The sequence below is a fragment of the Etheostoma spectabile genome, chromosome 9 (genome assembly GCF_008692095.1).
Source record: "Etheostoma spectabile isolate EspeVRDwgs_2016 chromosome 9, UIUC_Espe_1.0, whole genome shotgun sequence".
In the NCBI taxonomy this organism is placed as follows: domain Eukaryota; kingdom Metazoa; phylum Chordata; class Actinopteri; order Perciformes; family Percidae; genus Etheostoma; species Etheostoma spectabile.
The window spans coordinates 30,379,792-30,398,792 of NC_045741.1; the positions used below are offsets into that span (position 1 = coordinate 30,379,792).

Below are 19,001 nucleotides of genomic sequence, written 5' to 3' on the forward strand. Positions count from 1 at the left end.
CCAATTTCAAATGATGTCCCCAAAAGGAAACTTTGTCAACACCTGTTTCATCTAAAAAGATACATTTCTCTCTTTTGTTCATCTCACTTCAATTTTATTGCTGCAAAATGGGATTGTCAAGCAGACAAACTGACCAACACGTATATAATAAAAGACCCATACTTGGCGCCTGTGTATTGATACAGTATTGCCACTGAAAATATCGCGATACGATGCTGAATCGACCCCACCCCTACTGCGGAGTGTGAGAGCAGCACTGAGTGAGCTCCCCTGCCTCTCTGTCCACAGCTGGTCTCCAGGAAAGGGCTGAGTCGCTCTCTGTTCACGGTCACCAAGAAGTGGTTTGGCGGAGGGAAGGTTCCAGAGAAGAGCATCAGTGAGCCAAAAAGCACCTGTGGCCTTCTGTAAGCATCACACTTCATCTGAGACTGCGTGTGTTTCCACGCCATGAACACTGTACACACTGCTGGCTGATCTTTCCCGTCTGTGATGGCAGATATCCCCCAGAAGCCCCGGAGCTCCAGATCAGGAAGATGGCAGACCTGTGCTTCCTGGTCCACGACTACGAGCTGGCCTACAGCTGTTACCACACTGCCAAGAAGGACTTCCTGTCAGACCAGGCTATGCTGTATGCAGCTGGAGCACTGGTGAGAACACACACCTCACACACACCTCATCCTTATGAGGACCACGTGTTAACAGACTGTTGACCTGCAGATGGAAGAAGGCTGTAGTTGACAGAGAGTAGGGACTAGTGGATTTCATTTCATAGAGTCTACCTTTGGCACACAAATGTGGCAGTTGATCAACAGTGAACTTTGTTTTTGAAGAAGAACCCAAAATAGAACATCACATCCCATGTAATAGAAGCCTGCTCTGCTGGAGGATTGAGTGCTCCTGCAGCCCAGATGCACCCTGCTCTGCAGTCATGGGGTGGCCTGGGTTTGAGTTTGTTATCTTATAGTGAAGTTGGCACAGAGAGCGCAGTAGTCACCATGTTTTTGCACAAAAAAATGAGTCTCTTTCAGATTTGAATATGCACTTGTGTGTCTCCTGGTCAGCAGCTGCGGTTCTCCGTCAGTCCTGCTCGACACTGAAAGGCATTTTAGCTGCGCTCCCTGCACAATACACATCCAGTAGAGCTACATGTGGAAGGCAGGAGCACATCATGACACCTTGCTGCAGGGCCACAGAGTCAAGCTTTAGTTTTCCCAGTGTTATGTCGCATTAGATAACACTACTGCTCTGTAAAAACCTGTGAGTGGACTGAATCATGACATCTTTCTTCACACCTCCATCTGTCCTCATGTTGTGTCCCTTCACCCTGACATCTTGTGTAGGAAATGGCTGCAGTGTCGGCCTTCCTGCAGCCTGGAGCTCCCAGACCGTACCCAGCACACTACATGGACACCGCCATCCAGACGTACAGAGATGTCTGCAAGTATGACCTCATTACACCAAGTCTCTCTGTCTGCTGGCTCAGTGTAAGGTTAGGCTTAGGCTAACGGGCTGCTGTGCTAATTCAGTGGCCCTAAACGGCTCACCATTATGAATGTCTTTGTGCGCCATAACTCTAAAAGGTTAATATGTCCGTTTGCATTTTTTGGGAGTATAAATCCAAATTTAGTCGTCTCTTGATTGGTTACCCAGGAACACATTGACCGGGCAGCAGTTTTCCCTGGCTCAGCTACAGTTTGACTTCACAAGTCCCATCTGAGAGTCTGCCAATGTCCAAACTGTTACTGAATGAATGGAATAGAAACACATAAGGCTGTCTCCAGGCTGTACCTGATCAGGTCGCCCTTGCAATATCCCCCCTCCCAGTCCTGCCCTCCTCTGTCTGATATTTCTGACCTAATCACCAGTTAACCTGGACACACACACACACACACACACACACACACACACACACACAAACACACACTACATAAGGGCCCAGCTGGAAACAAAATAGCTCCAAACGCTGTTTAAAATCTTTCATCATTTAACCAGGCAAGTTATTAAGAACACATTGTTATTTACAATGGCGGCCTGGCAAAAGACAAAGCCTCTTAAGGGACGAGGGGTAGGGGCTAATAAAGAAAAATTAAAAAGACAGCCGCCCTCATCCAAACAGAGTGGAGGTCACCCAGCTGTCCTCACCTGTCCTCAGCTGCATTGGATGACAGAGTGTGCATTACACTAGGCACATGATTGGCTCTGCTGCGCCACAGCTACCAGAATAATACGGACATGAGAGAGAGTATTCTCTTTTAGTTGAGCGTACGTGTCGGTATGTTCTCTGCCCTCTACAGGAACATGGTGCTGGCCGAGCGCTGTGCATTAATCAGCGCCGAGATCCTCAAGAGTCAGGGCAAATACTCTGAGGCTGCTGCGCTCCTCATCAAGATGACCAGCGAGGTAAGCAAACTCTGCACACTGCACTCTCATGTGCACAGACCCAACTGACACATGTACTGTTCCATAGAATTGTCTTACTAGTAAATAGTTCACTTTTCACTATACAGTTCATTATGTAGCACAGTGGTGTCATGCCTTTATGCAGTGGACACAAATGATCCCGGAATGCAATGTACAAAGTTGTGTAAAATCAGTTTTTGCCATCCACAACATAAATCCCATCATGACCTGAGTATGGTGAATCCAGAGGCCTGACTATCTTCATATTAGATAATTACCTTTTTATTAAATAACATTACAATTATGGAGTAAAATTGCATTGGATTTATTCAGCTTGGACCTTTTTTTTTTGTGCAGGACTCTGACCTGCGCAGTGCTCTGCTGTTGGAACAGGCTGCCCACTGCTTTATAAATATGCGGAACCCTATGGTGCGCAAGTTTGCCTTCCATATGATCCTGGCTGGTCATCGTTTCAGCAAAGCGGGACAGGTGAGCCTTTGGACCGTCACTGATCTACTGAATGTGTGAGTCTATACCATACTATCCCAGGTTTGTGTTAGCTTTAATCACCATGCTCACCACACTCTCCAGGAGTTGAAATGGGGAAAAATGTTTCCTGCTTTTATGATGTCACTGACATTATTGACAAGGTTATGGGAAAAACCAAGAACTATCATGGGGCAGTTTTGGGGATTTACTGTTCGTGTTAGATGCAATACGTGAGAGAAATCCTGGACATGATGAATTGCTCATGTCCAGTTTCTTTTAGCTGAAAGCTCACAAAGGCAAAATATGGAGAGAGTTCAGTGATCCGTTATTAACCTGACCAATGGGGTATCCTAACAAGACCTTTCTCGTCCTGTCTCGTCCTGTCTCCTCCTGTGCTGCTGTGTCTCCGTATCTGTTGCTTCTCGCTGATGTGTCCTGCCCCTGGGCCTGTCTGCGTTTCTTCTGCTCCTGGCTGATGTGTCCCGTCCCTGGGCCTGTCTCCATATCTTCTGCTCCTGGCTGATGTGTCCTGTCCCTGGGCCTGTCTCCATATCTTCTGCTCCTGACTAATGTGTCCTGTCCCTGGGCCTGTCTCCGTATCTTCTGCTCCTGGCTGATGTGTCCCGTCCCTTGGCCTGTCCTTTGTCTCTCCATGCAGAGGAGGCACGCACTGCGCTGCTACTGCCAGGCCATGCAGGTGTACAAGGAGCGGGGCTGGTCCCTGGCAGAGGACCACATCAACTTCACCATCGGCCGGCAGTCCTTCACCCTGTCCCAGCCGGAGAACGCTGTGACGGCCTTCAGACACATCCTGACCAATGACAGCAGGCAGACCGCCACGCAGCAGGGCGCCTTCCTCCGAGAGTATCTCTACGTTTATAAGGTAACCACGTCTACTTTGTGTCGGTAACATTCTCAAAACTCTTTTGCTTCACATCTACACCCCTCCTCTATCTCAGATTAATAAAGTGTGTGTTTTCAGAGTGTGATGGGGGGGAATGCAGACAGCCTCCCAGAGCTGCCTCTGCCTTGCATCCACAGCTCAGCTACCAGGGTCTACTTTGGACATGAACGCCGCCTTGCAGAAGGTAACGCAGCAATCAGTCATCAGTGATCTCTTCCCAGCTCGACTCCATCTAAAGAAGAGAGCGCTGATTAATTGATATCAGCCTCCACTATTTGCTTCAAGTACATACTCCCAATTCAGAGAGTCCTGGCCGGAAGGGTAGACACATGTTGCTCTCTTAGACGTTCACATTGACATTTGTCTCCACTGTCCTCTGTCACAGTGAGAACACAAGCTCTCCTCTCTGGGCAGAAATGTTTTTTAGTAAATTATTAAATTATTAAGACTTTTATAGAACTCTGCATGCAGGGTTTCTTTAAGACATTTGTCCCAGTTAGTCCAGTCTTGTTGACCTCACTGACATGTAATGCAACGGCGTTCCATGATTGATTTATTGATCTTTTGATGGCAAAGAAAGCCCTTTTGGCTTTGTCTGTGAGTTCATTCACAGCCAAGTTAAATGACCTGCGTATACTTATTGGTCAACAAGGTTGTTTCCTAATTGTGAAACTGATGGCAACAACCACATTTCCCCACCGGAAATCAATAAAGGTTTATCTTACCTTATAATAGGCTGGTGCCGATTTATTAAAGACTTTAATTGGTTAATCCATCCATCTGTTTTCTGCCATCTGCTCATCTGGTCCAGGTGGCATTACTGTAACAAATTCTATCATCAGAAGTTGTTGCTTCACATAATACCATCCTTTTGCTATACTTTATATAGAAATGTGACAGGGTAATAAAATCAGGCAATATTGTCCCCACTGTTGGCCAGTGTTAAACTTGCACTCTGTGGTATTAAAAGCTCTCAAGTGTTGAATCAAGTGTGGTGAAGTGTGCAGATAGCCTGTAATGTGGTACAGTTGAAATACCATGCGATGCCCGTGACGCCTGATCAAGATAACCTCATTTATGAGCTACTGAGGGGCCTTTGAGCAAAGGCCTCTCTAACTTGTGCATATGTAAGCGTGACAGAGGAAAAACAAGATATTGAGCCACTAATGCTCCGTAGTTGATTGTAATGCGCTGGTGTGTGCAGGGGAGAAGCAGGCAGCCACCCACGTGTCCCTGGACCAGGAGTATGACCAGGATACGGCAGCCATGTGGGGCCACCTAGAGGAGCAGCTTGTGGCCGCCGCCAACAGGGGGACCGTCCCAGCAAACTTTCAGCCCACCCAGTGCTGTCTGAACAGCCAGACGGACAACCTGCGCCACCCGCTGGCTGTGGCTGAGGGTAAGAGGTGGAACTACTGCTGACTGCTACTCTACACCATCAGCACACTAACTAATGTCAACTGTCTTCTGCGCCTCTCTGTCTCTGCAGAGCCAATCATCGTGGAGGTGACGTTCAGGAACCCTCTGAAGGTCCCTCTGGCTCTGTCCAACCTGTCTCTCCTCTGGAGGTTCACTGCCGACGGCGGGTCTCCGTCGCAGGACAAGACCACGGATAGCTTGGCAGCAGAGGCCGTCACCAACGAGGAGACGGTGTCTGTCGGGGTGGGAACCTGGTCACTGTGATGGACAGATGCTTTAAAGACTAACATTTCCGTGGTCCCTTCAATATCTGTTTCCTGTTGCAGGCGGCACAGCGAGACGGCGTGGTCACCACTGAGATCATCGTGGAGTTTCTCCTGGGGCCAGAGGAGACCAAGATGGTGAGGCTCTGGCTCTTTGTGTCTGCAGAGACTGTGTGCAGTTATCTACATTGTGTTATTAGTTGTCTTTTAGATTGATTATTGGAGATGCAGTTGCTCCTTTATGTCTAATGAGCTGTTCACTCAAACTGTCTGAGCATGACGAATTATTATTTCCATGCAGCAGGTCAGTACTCAGATTTCACCCTGACCTTGTTTTGGAAGCATAGTGAACAGATTTTTTGGCTTTCAGTAGTACGATGCGATGGCTCCTGTTTTAAAGGCTGCAGCTGCAGTGAGAGGAGCTGCAGAAAAATTAGAGGCTTAGAGGTATAATTTATAACAACCTCTGTCAGGACTTCAGTTTTTTATTCCTCTCCAAACATCCACTCAGGTACACAGCATATGTTTGACTTTTCAAATGAAGAAACCCCAATAAAATTATACTTTTTGGGACAACTATACTGTATATTTGATATACTGTGAAACTAATACACATATTTGTTATCTTCGGATGCTTCACTGACTGACTGACTGATGAGTTTTTGCTCCCCTGCCCTGTAGGCCTTTTACCCAACATAAAGAGACTCCCATCCGCACAAAATACTTTTTCTATGACAAAAGCGGCAAAAAAAGCGGTTACATTCTACTAACATAGGATTTACAGCCACACAGGTTAGAGCAGACAAAGTAGTTTAGGTGTGTATGGGTGTGGGTGTGTGTGGGGGAGTGTGTTCACTCACATTGGTTATAAAATGCATAAAGATTATTCAAATTGACTGTAAAAACATCTTTCATCTCTTTTATGCCATCCCATCACATAATGAAGTGGACTGTTCTTGGACAAACATGTAGGTGTGTTGTTCTGCTAACAGTCCTGTGACCTTTGACCCCAGGCTCGACTCCGGCTGCTGCCACACACCACTGGCCAGCTGCACATTGTGGGTGTGGTGTACGACCTGGCTGCAGCGTCCTCTGGAGAGACGGCGCCCAGCACTGAAGGTCAGGAGATAACATACATCATACACCATGAGTCATATGTCCTTCACTTCCTAGCATACTAGCTTTGCTTCCTAAATGTTGACTCCCATTGTCTTTCGTCCTGCTGTTCTTTCAACTATCTTTCCGTTTGTGTCGGGTTAAACATGTTTTAGAGAAGCCCGAGTTGAAAAGAAGGGCACTAACTCTCAGTGTGGACGTCCTTCTTTCTCCAGCCCAGCAGATGCTGGATCTCATGGTGGTTCGTGGCAGACAAGACCTGAAGATTCGGGGCCCGCGACTCAACCAGACCAAAGAGGACAAGATGTTGATTCGACATGGCTTAGACCTGCGTCTGGATCCCATCATAACTCCACCCATGCCCCTGATGGAGGTACCTCTGAACACCATTGTAGAGACCCAGTCTAAACCCTGTCAGAGCCCAGTCTGGCTCTGACTCATATTTTTACAACAGAATAAAACTCTACCCACTTAACGCAGTGTGAGCTATCTGACATCAAGATAGTAAGTCATCCAGTAATGGCGTCAGCCATGGGATTTCAGAGATCATCAAGATCAGCAAAGAAATAATAATAGTAGTATAATAGGCAGTGATTGTAACTTTAGTATTGAGAGTGTGTGTGTAATGATTAATGTAGAAGGAAGCATTTAATCTACTGGCTCCAGCTTCATATTTAGCATTCAGATCATCTCTTTCCCATAATGTCTATTAGGAACTATTCCCTTATCTATTTTTTTTTTAATTTTCATTAACAATAATGTGCACACGATGTCACTGATAATATTTGACAGTTTGTCTCATTTTCATTCTCTACAAGTCTCTGTTTGTAACGTCACCCTAACAAATGTGTGTGTGCGTGTGCGTGCGTGTGTGTGTGTGTGTGTGTGTGTGTGTGTCTCAGGTCTTCTTCCTGCAGTTCCCCACGGCGCTGCTCTGCGGTGAGATCAAGAAGGCCTACGTTGAGTTCTGTAACGTCAGCGGCGTTTCTCTGTGCGGCCTCCGGGTGGCGTCCACGCACCCAGATTTCTTCACCTTCGGCAGCCAGACCATGACACCCGTCACGCCCCTCAGCCCGACCTCGGCTGAAAACTGCTCGGCCTATAAGACGCTGGCGCACCAGCCCGGCTCCGTGGCGTCTGAGGTGTTGGTTTCAGCGGAGGACTTCAGCCAGCCGTCCGGTGTGATGGACATCCCCGTGGATGGCAGCACGCTGCAGCCGGGGCAGTCCACCCAACTGCCTCTCTGGCTCAGAGGACCAGACCAGGAGGGAGTCCACGAAATCAACTTCCTGTTCTACTACGAGAGCACAGAGAAAGGAATCCGAAGCAGGTAACACTGAAGTAACTGAGGGATGATTTACAGCCGAGATCACAGAAGAAAACCTCATAATAAAGCATGTTTAATAACAGGAGATCTATAGGCGTATGCATCCTGACCAGCCTTCAGCCAATCATAGAGCCCATTTTCATTGCAGGAACATACCTGTGCTTCAGCTTGTGCACAGGTCCAGCACACAGACTATTACTCAGGACCAGGGTCACACACATGGCGTTTTTTCCACTGCATGGTATCTACTCGACTACTCAACCTTTTTTGGTTTTCCATTACGAAAAAAAGTGTGTCACGTTAGGTCACGGCAGTTTCTTGCTATGACAACCAGACACGTCTTGCCTCGCGCATGAGGTGGTACTAATCTGCAATGGAAAAAGGATGGCGGGGGGGGGTTGCCGAGGAGCGTAGTGACACCATGTCTCTTCATGCACACTTCACTGACATGTAGACAGCTGGTCCCCTCCTCTCTAACTCATGGTCTTCTCTTCTCATGTCCAGTCATCGGGTGTTGCGTCACACAGTGTTCATCTGTGCCAGCCGCTCCCTGAGCGTGCAGGCGTCGGCCTGCCGCAGCAGCGTTCCTCCACCTCACAGTGTGGAGGACAGAGGCGGCGCGGGAACGCTGGTCTTTGTCGACGTGGAGAACATCAACACGGTGAGATGCACAGCCCGCCGCACGCGCAGTCTGCCGCTGTTTGCTTTGCTGTCAGGTTTTAATCTGCGTCCTGTGGCCGGCAGAGTGAAGCTGGCGTGCGTGAGTTCCACATCATCCAGGTGTCGAGCAGCAGTCAACACTGGCGCCTCCACAGGTGTATCAACCCGGCCAAGGACAAAGGTGTGTGAGTCTGCCATGGTCATGTCACTCAGCTGTGTGTTGAACACGAGGAGCCAGTCTTCCCTCACAGAGCCTGTGTCCCACTACTTGTAAAGATCTAGGTCGGTCTGTCTGTCTGTATGTGTGTCTTTTTCTTTCTCTCTGCCTGTCTCTTTGTCAGTCTGTCTCTGTCTGCCTGTCTGTCTGTCTCTTTCTTTCTCTCTGTCTGTCTCTTTCTCTTTGTCAGTCTGTCTCTCTCGGTCTGTCTGTCTGTCCCTTTCCGTCTGTCTGTCTGTCCCTTTCTGTCTGTCTGTCTGTCTGTCTGTCTGTCTCTGTCTGTATGTCTGTCTGTCTCTTTCTCTCTGTCTGTTTGTCTGACTTTCTGTCCTCTTCCCCTCCAGACTGTAAGCTCACCAGCAGAGAAAGAGCAAAGCTGTGTTTCAGGGCCACTCGATGCAAGCCCCACCAAGGTACTTCAGACACGAGCTCATCACTCTGCTCCAATCAGATTCAGATTCTTTTTTGTACTGATTTGCCTGTTTGTCTGTCCGTAGCTACCTCGGACGCCGTAGAGAAATACACCTTTGCAGACCTGAATCTGGGAAATGAACGGGTAAGATGAAAGCAACGTGTTGCCAGTTTAGTTTGTCAGACTGAATGTATTTCTCACTTTGATACTTACAGTTAGATACTCAATACTTGTTTATATTACATATATATACTTTATTATACATACAGTATGTTGTTTTACAAAATAGACCTAAAGCGTAAATAAAAGCTTCAGGTGGCGTGATGCCGTAAAAAGGGGCGTGGCCGGGAGATACAGAGCTTCTGTGGGCGGAGTCGGAAAGACTGCGCGGAGCCTGTGAGAAGGGGCGGAGCCTGGCAGAGCCGGTGCATAGATCCTAATGAGGGCGCTGAAAAAAAAACGGTCAGATGCGCTGGCGGTCTGATGCAAATGCAACTGGGGAGACGCAGAAAATATAGATGAGCTGATGGTAGCACATGGTGAAGCCTGTCAGTGATCTCCCTGCTGTCTCCCGGCAGATCATCAGCTCCTCCACGCCCTGTGGAGATTTCTTCTTCCGGGGCTGTCGGCCCTCCGAATCCCAGCGATTGGACGAGGCGCCATCCAGGACGTCCTCCAGCAGACAGAGTCAGTGCGTCCCCGCTGAGGACAGAGCCTCTGACCTCAGCACCATTGTCAGGAAGTGCAACGAGCTGGACCTCAACATCATCGTCATCTGGAAGGTACGTATCGAGAGCTCAGTGTCCAGATCAGTCCCAGACAGCCTGATCAGGCTGCTGTTTGGGCTCCAGACCCCTGTTCCACACAATTAAATAGATGTGTGTGTTTTCAGGCCTACGTGGTGGAGGACAACAAACAGCTGATCCTGGAGGGCCAGCTCCATGTGGCGCTGCAGAGCATCTGCAAGGAGGCCAGCTCTCTGACTCCTAAAGAGGTACACACACAGTTGTGCGGAAATAAAGGCTACTAAATAAACACAACGAGCAATAGAAGGATTTGTGGATCATGGACAGTGTGTGTTCATGTGTCAGCCAAACAGGATGTTGTCGTGATGATCCAGTGGCAGCAGCCTTCAACATGTTTCACATGTTAGGAACTGAAGGGACTCTTGTGTGGCAGTGCCATGCTACAAGGCTTTTAATTTGAAACAAATACAGGAAGTGTGGAGCTTGTATTGACGGCATGATGAGGGGTTCAGGAGCCGCTCAGAAAAGAAGGCCTTGTACTAAAATATCACAGAACAGATTGTAGAGACATACATGCCTGTCTGTGATATAAACGTCTGGCTCGGCTGCACGCTAACTGTTGTGTTGGCCTAATTTCTGTCACAAAAAAGTGTCTCAAGACATTTCATTAATGTCGAAGGACACTTTGATTTGATTTTATAACGTTAGTAGGCAACAAGGAAACTCAGCAGTGTTTCCATTTAAGCACGCCAAGAAGTGTTCATGCCACAAATAGGCAAATCAATAATGATGAAGTGAATATAAGGCGGTCCTTCCAGAAAAATGTGCCGGGTTTTTTATGACTGTTGATGGAAAAAATCCTTGATTATGCGGCACGCTTAAAGGAAAAAAAAAATTGCGATGGAATATGCGGGATATTTACGCAATGGAATTCCCATGGAAAAACGTTCTCATGGCAATAGGGGAAAATGGCTGCTCTTGGGTGAAGTAAACCTTTTTCAACTTGTAACGAACATGCGGGAATTATGAAATCATGCAAGCCACGCATTATTTTGCGCGGAAATCTGCAATTTATGCGACGAAAGTGCGGCGTATTTGAAAAAATGCAGCCCCTTCGATATGTAAATTTGGGCGATCACATGATGGTTTTTCTGGAGGGACTGATAACATAAACATTCACTTCTTGATTGTGGGAAGTAAAGAACAGTGGTGGTGGTCAGCTCAGCCAATCCCCCTGATGTCTGTGTGTGGACGTGATGCTTTATACCTCCGTGGGGTTTTTTTTATTTTGAAAAGTGTTTTGGACGATGTGCTGTCAAGCTGTAACTCAGTATGTGTGTTTCAGGAAGCCCAGGAGATGGTGCTGCTCAAGTTTAAATCCGAGCTTCCTCCTCCAGCCGTCCCGCCCTCCGCAGAGCTGTCCCAACTCATCAAGACCAACCTGCACTACCCCGAGACCTACACACACCCGTTTGTCCTGGACAGGTGAGAGACACACACACACACACCTTGAAATGTCTCTCTGAAATAAAGGGTCCCTCTCCATTTGGAAAGGTTTTCATATTGGGTTACATTTATCTGTGAGAGGACTTTGTTAATGCCCTCACACTTTGTCCTGGCCTGACGGGCCAAGACAGCAGAGGTTACAGTGCTGTACACATCTTTACTAGAGACTAAGAGACTTGGCACGCTTTTACATGTCATTTTCAGATTCACAAGAGCACTTCAGCCAGTAAGAGCGTTCGCCCCCATGTAGGCTGAGTCCTGCAGCGGCCCGGGTTCAAATCCGACCTGCGGCCCTTTGCTGCGTGTCACCCCCCATCTCTCTCCCCCTTTCCTGTCTCTCCACATTGTCACTACAATAAAGAAAAAAAATCCCCAAAAAATAATCTTACAACAAAAAAAATCGCACTCCACCATCACCAATACGACACCAGCACGCTTCACTAGCTCAGTTACACAGGCAGTCATTCAAGTCCCCCCCCCCCCATACCAAAACAACTATGGCCAGAAATCCATCCATCACGTATTTCTTCTCAACAGTTATACTTGCACTCATTGTTTATGTATTGTCCAAGTCTGTATTGTTGTTTTCAGTTGTCTGTATTTGTCTAACCCAGGGGTCTTCAACGTTTTCCAGGCCAAGGACCCCCAAACTGATGGCGAGATGGAGCGGGGACCCCCTAATTATATATATTGTATAAAATTGTGTTATATCAAACTGGTCCTATAGTGCCATGTGTGCATTGATGACTGAAAGACATCTTCTGCCTCCATTTATCTGTTTACTACAGTGTGTTGAATTCATATTAATGTGTATTTAAAGACATTTCAATTAGTGGAAAAAATTGCAGGGGGGTGGGGGGAATATAAAAAAAAAAGTCTAATCAACCAAAACTTTCGCAACCCCCATGCAGTACCTCCGCGGACCCCCTAGGGGTCGCGGACCCCCTGTTGAAGACCCCTGGTCTAACCTATACTATTGTCCTGTATTTCTGTCTTCATGTGCCGTAACTGTGTTCTGTGTTTCTCCAGAACAGGAACCTTCTGAGTCAGGCCCATTTAAACTGTAACTTGATATTACTTTGAAGCGTTTCTTGAAAATAAACAAAAAGATGGATAGAGGTAGTAACACGTGACCAAACCCGTTTGGAATGCAATACACGGCACAGCTCGATTTTAATGCTAAGCAGCATAGGTCTTTTTTATTCTTGGGCTTTTCCGCCTTTCATTTTTGACAGGACAGTTTAGTGAGAAAGGGGAGAGAGAGGTGGAAGACATGCAGGAAATTGTCACAGAACCCTGGATCTCTGCGTCGAGGCATAAACCTCTCAGCACATGTGCGCCTGCTCTGCCACTGACCCAACCTGGCCACAGCAGCGTAGATCTATGAGGGTTAGGACTGCTGCCCACACAGGGGAGAACAGCCCAGGGACATGTCATGATGATTGGACAGTGCCTGTTGTAGTGTGGGCTGAAGGATGTTGGCAGGACGCTGTGCGGTCCTTAGGGTGTCTCCGCAGCTCTAGCGTGTGCTGGTGTCTAAGTAACTGATGGGGACAGCAGTGTTTGGAAGTTGTTCAGTATTGAGTGAGAAACAATGAGAGTGAGAATCCATTTCTAACGACTACACACTTTTAATGTCCGTCCACTAAAAGAGCTGTTTCTGCCCGGACAGGTTTACATTGTCACTAAGTGTCTGACATTAGTTATACTAAGAAATGAAACCTCAGGCTCCAGCATTCTCACTTCATACTGGACCAGTTGAAGATGCGTACGAGCAGAAGGAAAATGCGAGGACTCGTGTGTCAGCATGTGGTGTTGGAGTAAAAGCGATCCTGTGTTGTCTCTGTGTGCAGTCTCTGTGTGGTGCCGGTGTCTCTGACGCTGTCCAACTGCTCCTCGGCTCAGGTGGACGTCCTCATCGACCTCAGGCACAAGAGCACCAGGTCAGTCTCTGAAGAAATTACTTATTTTATCTATATTTGGGCATGCCTTATTGCATTGATACCGATACTACCGCCAAAGTAATATGTAAGTGTAAGAAGACATCAGAAGTTCAGTAAAAAACACAAAAACCTCTGTATAAAATATGGATAACACAACAAAATAAAACAACCACAAACAATGGTATGTTCTTGAAATGAATAAGATATTTTTCAGTTCATTTTGTAATATCAGGAATGTTATATATGAATGAATATTGTTATTTAGGGCCATGTAAAAAAGTCCTGTTTTTGCTTTGTCCTTCTGAGGCATTGAGTGTGACTTGAAATTAGTTGATCATAAAGCTGAGCTAAAATAAGCTTTAAACCCTCAGTGACTTCCAGGACGTACAGTATGCTTCCCTTTTAGTCTATTGTGTGGGTCAGATTCCCATATTCTTCATTAGACTGAAGGTTAGTTCCTGCAGAGCCTCAGACGAGAAACCGTGCTCACCTCCTTCCATTCCTTCTTTTCTTTTCTATACAACGGATATATATATTCCCATTCATTCCAAGAGGCAGGCACATTTTTAATTTTAAAGGCCAGTTATTTCATGGCTCAGGATACTATGCCTCTTGATAAAGTTTCTTTGGGCCTTTGGAATTAAAATAACCCCCCCACATCATCACATACCCTTCACCATACCTAGAGATAGGCATGAAGAACTTTCCATAACATCATCTCTCAAGGCAAATCAAACCAGCTATTAAGCTAACTGAAATAAAACCATGCTGTTAACAACAGTTGCATTTTGAAGAGTCAAGGTTTCGTCAGGTTCTCTAAGCTGTCGGTCCGTGCGTGCCTTTTTTCAGCGGCGAGTCGCTGGAGGTGCACAGCTCGTTCACCTGGGTGGGCCAGACGCAGTACAAGCTGCAGCTGCAGCCTCAGCAGGTGCTGGGCCTGACGCTGCGAGCCTGCTTCCTCCAGCCAGGCGTCTACAACCTCAACACGCCGCGGGTCTTCGCCAAGCCGGCCGAGCAGGGCGCCATGTGTGAGACGAGTCAGCAGACAGCTACTCCTGCTCTCATCATCATCAGCAGCAGCAGCGCCTGAGGGCACCGGGACAGCAGGATAACACACACACACACACACGCACACACACATACATCTGTATAGTTACTGAGGTAGAAGAAGGTGTATTTAAAACAAAGCCGTTTATAGAGATGATAAGTTCACGGACCTGCATGTTCCTTTCTCTGTACCAGTTTCTCTCAGAAGACGCAGGCTCAGCCTCGGACCCTCCAGCCACACACACACACGCACGCACACCCCCGCACACACACCCCTCAGAGCGACACACCAGAGCTGGCTGGGCTGCAGACACTGCTTCTCTTAGCAGAGCGTTGGCTCTGTATCTGTCTCTCAGTCCAAACCTCACCACATCCTATTCAGCTGGACGTGGCCTACAGCTGCACACCCCGTGGACTGATGCAACGGCAGCAATCTGCTAATAAACTGGAGTCCATGTGTGAAACGTCCGTCACTGGGACGTTCTAACAAGAGCTGTTTACACATTGTTCACTAACGCTGACAGAGCTCGTCTCGTCTTACTGCCCATTCTCTGTGTCATGCGTGTGTGTGTCATGTCCTCATGTGCACACAGTTGATTTTTTTTAGAGTCAACCAATCCAATCAACCCACCCCCACCTGTGTATTTAACCTCCTCACCCCATTGTGATCAAGCTCTTGTATCTTGTATGCATTGACCGGACAGCTTTTCTGAAAAATGATGTATTATATTTATATAACAAATTGGTTGTAAATAGAAAATAAAACTGTAACTAATGATGCTGTATGTGCTGTGAGAGCCTGTCTGATATCTGGCCAGGGAAACACAGAGACTCAGGAAGAAACACGGAGACATTATGGAGACAGAGGATAGTCTTCTCAAAAAGAAACATAGAAGAATGGAACAAGCAGCCGTTCAGAGTTGGGGATAAAGCCTGATCTGTCCCTCCCCTTCCTCTATCTCCGCTCTCTAAGTAACCAGGGCACCGTTGCAGCGTCTGCTGCTTAGCTCCGCCCTTCTCCGTTATGATTGGTTAAAAAAAAATACCATCAAGCAGGAGGGGTTCTTCCCCCTATCCCAGAATAGATAGGTGATGCAGCCAGACCTCACAGCAGGTTGCAGTATGGCGTGGAACCCATTCTGCTGTGGAAGAATGATAATTGTCCGAGATCTGGATGCTTCTCTGAGTGCTGTCATCACTAGTCGCAACCAACCAGCATCTCATGTCCTGTCTTACGGACGTATTGAGACTTTGGGGGGTTTAAAGGTCCCATGACATGGTGCTCTTTGGACGCTTTTATATAGACCTTAGTGGTCCCTAATACTGTATCTGAAGTCTCTTTTATATACACCTTAGTGGTCCCCTAATAATGTATCTGAAGTCTCTTTTATATAGACCTTAGTGGTCCCCTAATACTGTATCTGAAGTCTCTTTTATATAGACCTTAGTGGTCCCTAATACTGTATCTGAAGTCTCTTTTATATACACCTTAGTGGTCCCTAATATTGTATCTGAAGTCTCATTTAGGGGATGCCACGTTGCTTGTTTGAAAGACAGGATGTCTCTCTTTCATTGGCGGACCAAATTCTCTGAAACAAAGCAGAGAAAGGGGAGGTAACCTTGTTCCTTATGACCTCATAAGGGGCAAGGGGTCTCCGGAGACCGGGCTTTTTCACCGTCTATTCAGGGGGCAGGCAGCTAGCGGATCAAGGAGAGATGCCTAAGGTTTTAGACCAAATTAAATTGCGCCGAAACAACGCAGGAACTGATACTGATACTTTTTGTTTTGGCATTTTTAAATGGACTGTAAATACTTCAAATGAGGGGTTCAGTATTGATTTGTGCCAAGCAATGAGTAGAAACTTCATGTTGGGAACTACAACTTGGGAGAAAATATATATAACAGCAATAGTAATATGACTGATACATCTAGCTGTAAGCAGCGATTCAGGCTCAAACCTTTTAACCGGCAACTGAAGTTCTAATAAGCTCAACTGAAAAATGGTGTGAGGCTTCACAAAGCCGAGCATAGTCCCTTCGGCTGGTTTAATTCAGTTCAAAGATGGAGTAAGAGTATACAGTTTGTTTACTTGCAAGTAGAACGAGTTTACAGTACGCTCAGCCCAAGTACAGAAAGTGACATTGATTTGAAACCCTCCACATCTGCATACGTATGAGTGAAATATGATCATAATACAAAGATGATGTCGCCTGTTTATCTTAAGTCTGGGAGTCTCCTCTGCCCCCAGAGACATCCTGTGCCAGGACAGACGATGGCTCCATGGTTATCTTGTGGGAAAGCAACCAGTATAATTGGATTTATGCCAACAGTTTTACCATTAATGAAGACCGTAGACTGCGACTCAAATTTCTTCATACAATATTGCATTTAATTAAAAAATTTTACATTGTCATCATTACATCAGATTTGCTTCTATCAACTGTTTTCAGACAGTGGTAAAAAAGACAAGTTCTTCTGCGGATATATAAAAGTATGCGGCGATGTAAATCAGTGGAAACGTGTGCAGGCTGCCACGCGTCATCACCACGCCAGCTTGACTTCAACCTCAGCAGTGATTGGTCGATCCGAGGAGCTGAGTCTTGTGATCGGGAGTCTTTGGACAGCGTGTCCTCTGCCAGCATCAGTCCTCCTGTTGCCCGCTGACCGGCTCGTACTCCGCTGGCCGTCGGTACAGGCAGTAGTGCTGAGTCATGAAGAGGACGTCGAACACCACGGAGAACAGACCCAGGCCGAACTTTGTGGGATCGCCAAAAATCAGCCTCCACTCGTCTGTGGAGAGACGCTGCAGTCAGTCCCCTCTGCTGTACCCTCGGTATTACATAACAAGTCATATAGCTGACGCTTTTATCCAAAGTAGCTTCAAATTAAGTGCTTTCACTTAACCCTCATGTTGTCCTCGGGTCAAATTGACCCGTTTTCCTATTTCAGTGTTCTTTTTAACTACCCAATTTTAATTGCCCAAAATAACATGATTAATTCCACATAACGCTCTTTGGCAAGTACAAATCTCTACTTTCATACAATTTTGGGGTGTCTTATTCAATTTTATAGCATTTGGAGAGAAAAATTGAAGTGGTTTCGAAATAGTAGTAAGAAAAAGTTGACATATTCCAGTCTGTGATTATCCATCAACATCCATTCCTTTAAATTTAGTCGAAATGATTCCTAATTTCTGCTTTTCTAACTCAAACATTAGGTGTAAATTAGTTAGTGTTGCGTAATGTTGAAAAAAGGGAACAAAAAGTAAGGAAAACATAGATAAAAAGTGTCAACGGGAAGACAACACAAGGGTTAACCCAGCAAACATTTTCACACAATTTTATTACAATTATTTCTTCTTTGCCGTCGTAATGCGTGCCGGACAAGTATCCATAATATACTGCAGGCTGGAGCCCGTGCAGCTCCACAATGATTGATATTCATAACCCAGAATCAGGTGTATGTGCTGCTATATAAATCTGATGAATAACATGTAGGCAGATGCCGCACAGTACCCTGCTATGCCATGAACTGCTACAAACTACTTTTTTTTTTTTTTAGTCGCTGTTCCATTGTCTTTTATTGAGACTGTTATTGCCACTCTTCATTTCAACCCCATCAGACACCACCTCCCAAGAGCCTGGATCTGTCCCAGATTTCTAGAACTGTTGGGTCCTTGGAAATGATAGAGTAGGTCTAGACCTACTCTATCATTAAAGTGTCTCGAGATAACTCTTGTTATGAATTGACATTCATTGTATTTGATCCTATAAATACAATTGAATTGAAATTGAAAATTGAAAAGATGTCTGCTCCCTTTATTTGAGGTGGAATGTGTGGCTGTTAATGGAATGAACGCTGCACACGGTACCAGAGCAAAGATGGAGCATGACATAGTTACCATTGTTGTAGGACTGTATGATCATCTGCAGGATACTGAGGGTTCCACCTGTGAAGTCCAGCAGCACGTTGCCTATACTCCAGCCCTCAGTGCTCTGTTGCATGTAGTTCATGTAGGCCTGGTACAGAAAATTAGTTTTTACATTTTCTTTCTATTGTAATGGGAAAATTACATTAAAGCAGGATTTCATATGTCCTTCTATAATATGCATGTGTTGTTACTCATAATTATTCACAATGCTTTTCAGGTTGTATGACTTCATTCATTTCCGTCCCTTGTGTGTCCTCCCTAAAGGAGAGACGACTGTTAGTCCCTGCATTTTTCTTCCAAGGACAATGCTGAAGGAGACATTTGTTGCAAGTCCTCAGTCATATTTTGCAAAACACGTCATTTTCTCCTCTAGGGGAAACAGGTTATAAGACGGGGATGGTACTGTTTTAATTTCGCAAGACGGTGTCAAACAGTTACTGCGTTAACTCTGTGAAAACTGTCTTCCCACTTGGTTAGATTACTTAAATCTCACCGACTGACTCAGTTTGCACAGCTTCTTTATTCAGCGCCCACGTTGTTTAAATAGAAAATGTACCTGCGCCCCTCTTTGCGCCCATGGGCATGCTGGTCTTACCGGGAGGTGTGTTCAGGTGCATTCT

General features: G+C 46.3%; 2 protein-coding genes across 6 annotated transcripts in view; one reads left to right on the top strand and one right to left on the bottom strand.

Annotated features, from left to right (window-relative positions):
• trappc8 (trafficking protein particle complex subunit 8) overlaps positions 1–15,234 on the top strand; it is a 25,530-nt gene extending 10,296 nt beyond the window's left edge. For all 4 annotated transcript variants that reach the window (XM_032525305.1, XM_032525306.1, XM_032525308.1 and 1 more), the window contains 22 exons: positions 289–404; positions 497–647; positions 1,341–1,441; positions 2,295–2,400; positions 2,758–2,889; positions 3,548–3,772; positions 3,872–3,977; positions 4,998–5,192; positions 5,283–5,455; positions 5,539–5,613; positions 6,489–6,594; positions 6,807–6,964; positions 7,494–7,921; positions 8,423–8,579; positions 8,663–8,759; positions 9,140–9,208; positions 9,293–9,351; positions 9,786–9,989; positions 10,100–10,201; positions 11,299–11,438; positions 13,313–13,402; positions 14,252–15,234. In XM_032525305.1, coding sequence (XP_032381196.1) covers positions 289–404; positions 497–647; positions 1,341–1,441; positions 2,295–2,400; positions 2,758–2,889; positions 3,548–3,772; positions 3,872–3,977; positions 4,998–5,192; positions 5,283–5,455; positions 5,539–5,613; positions 6,489–6,594; positions 6,807–6,964; positions 7,494–7,921; positions 8,423–8,579; positions 8,663–8,759; positions 9,140–9,208; positions 9,293–9,351; positions 9,786–9,989; positions 10,100–10,201; positions 11,299–11,438; positions 13,313–13,402; positions 14,252–14,492 — 3,231 coding nt within the window. In that variant the 3' untranslated portion in view covers positions 14,493–15,234. The remainder of the gene's footprint in view (positions 1–288; positions 405–496; positions 648–1,340; positions 1,442–2,294; positions 2,401–2,757; positions 2,890–3,547; positions 3,773–3,871; positions 3,978–4,997; positions 5,193–5,282; positions 5,456–5,538; positions 5,614–6,488; positions 6,595–6,806; positions 6,965–7,493; positions 7,922–8,422; positions 8,580–8,662; positions 8,760–9,139; positions 9,209–9,292; positions 9,352–9,785; positions 9,990–10,099; positions 10,202–11,298; positions 11,439–13,312; positions 13,403–14,251) is intronic.
• Positions 15,235–16,829: 1,595 nt separating this feature from the next.
• Positions 16,830–19,001, bottom strand: part of ctns (cystinosin, lysosomal cystine transporter) — a 12,305-nt gene continuing 10,133 nt past the window's right edge. For both annotated transcript variants that reach the window (XM_032525330.1, XM_032525331.1), the window contains exons 10-11: positions 18,352–18,469; positions 16,830–17,240 (exon numbers count right to left, since the gene is read on the bottom strand). In XM_032525330.1, coding sequence (XP_032381221.1) covers positions 17,092–17,240; positions 18,352–18,469 — 267 coding nt within the window. In that variant the 3' untranslated portion in view covers positions 16,830–17,091. The remainder of the gene's footprint in view (positions 17,241–18,351; positions 18,470–19,001) is intronic.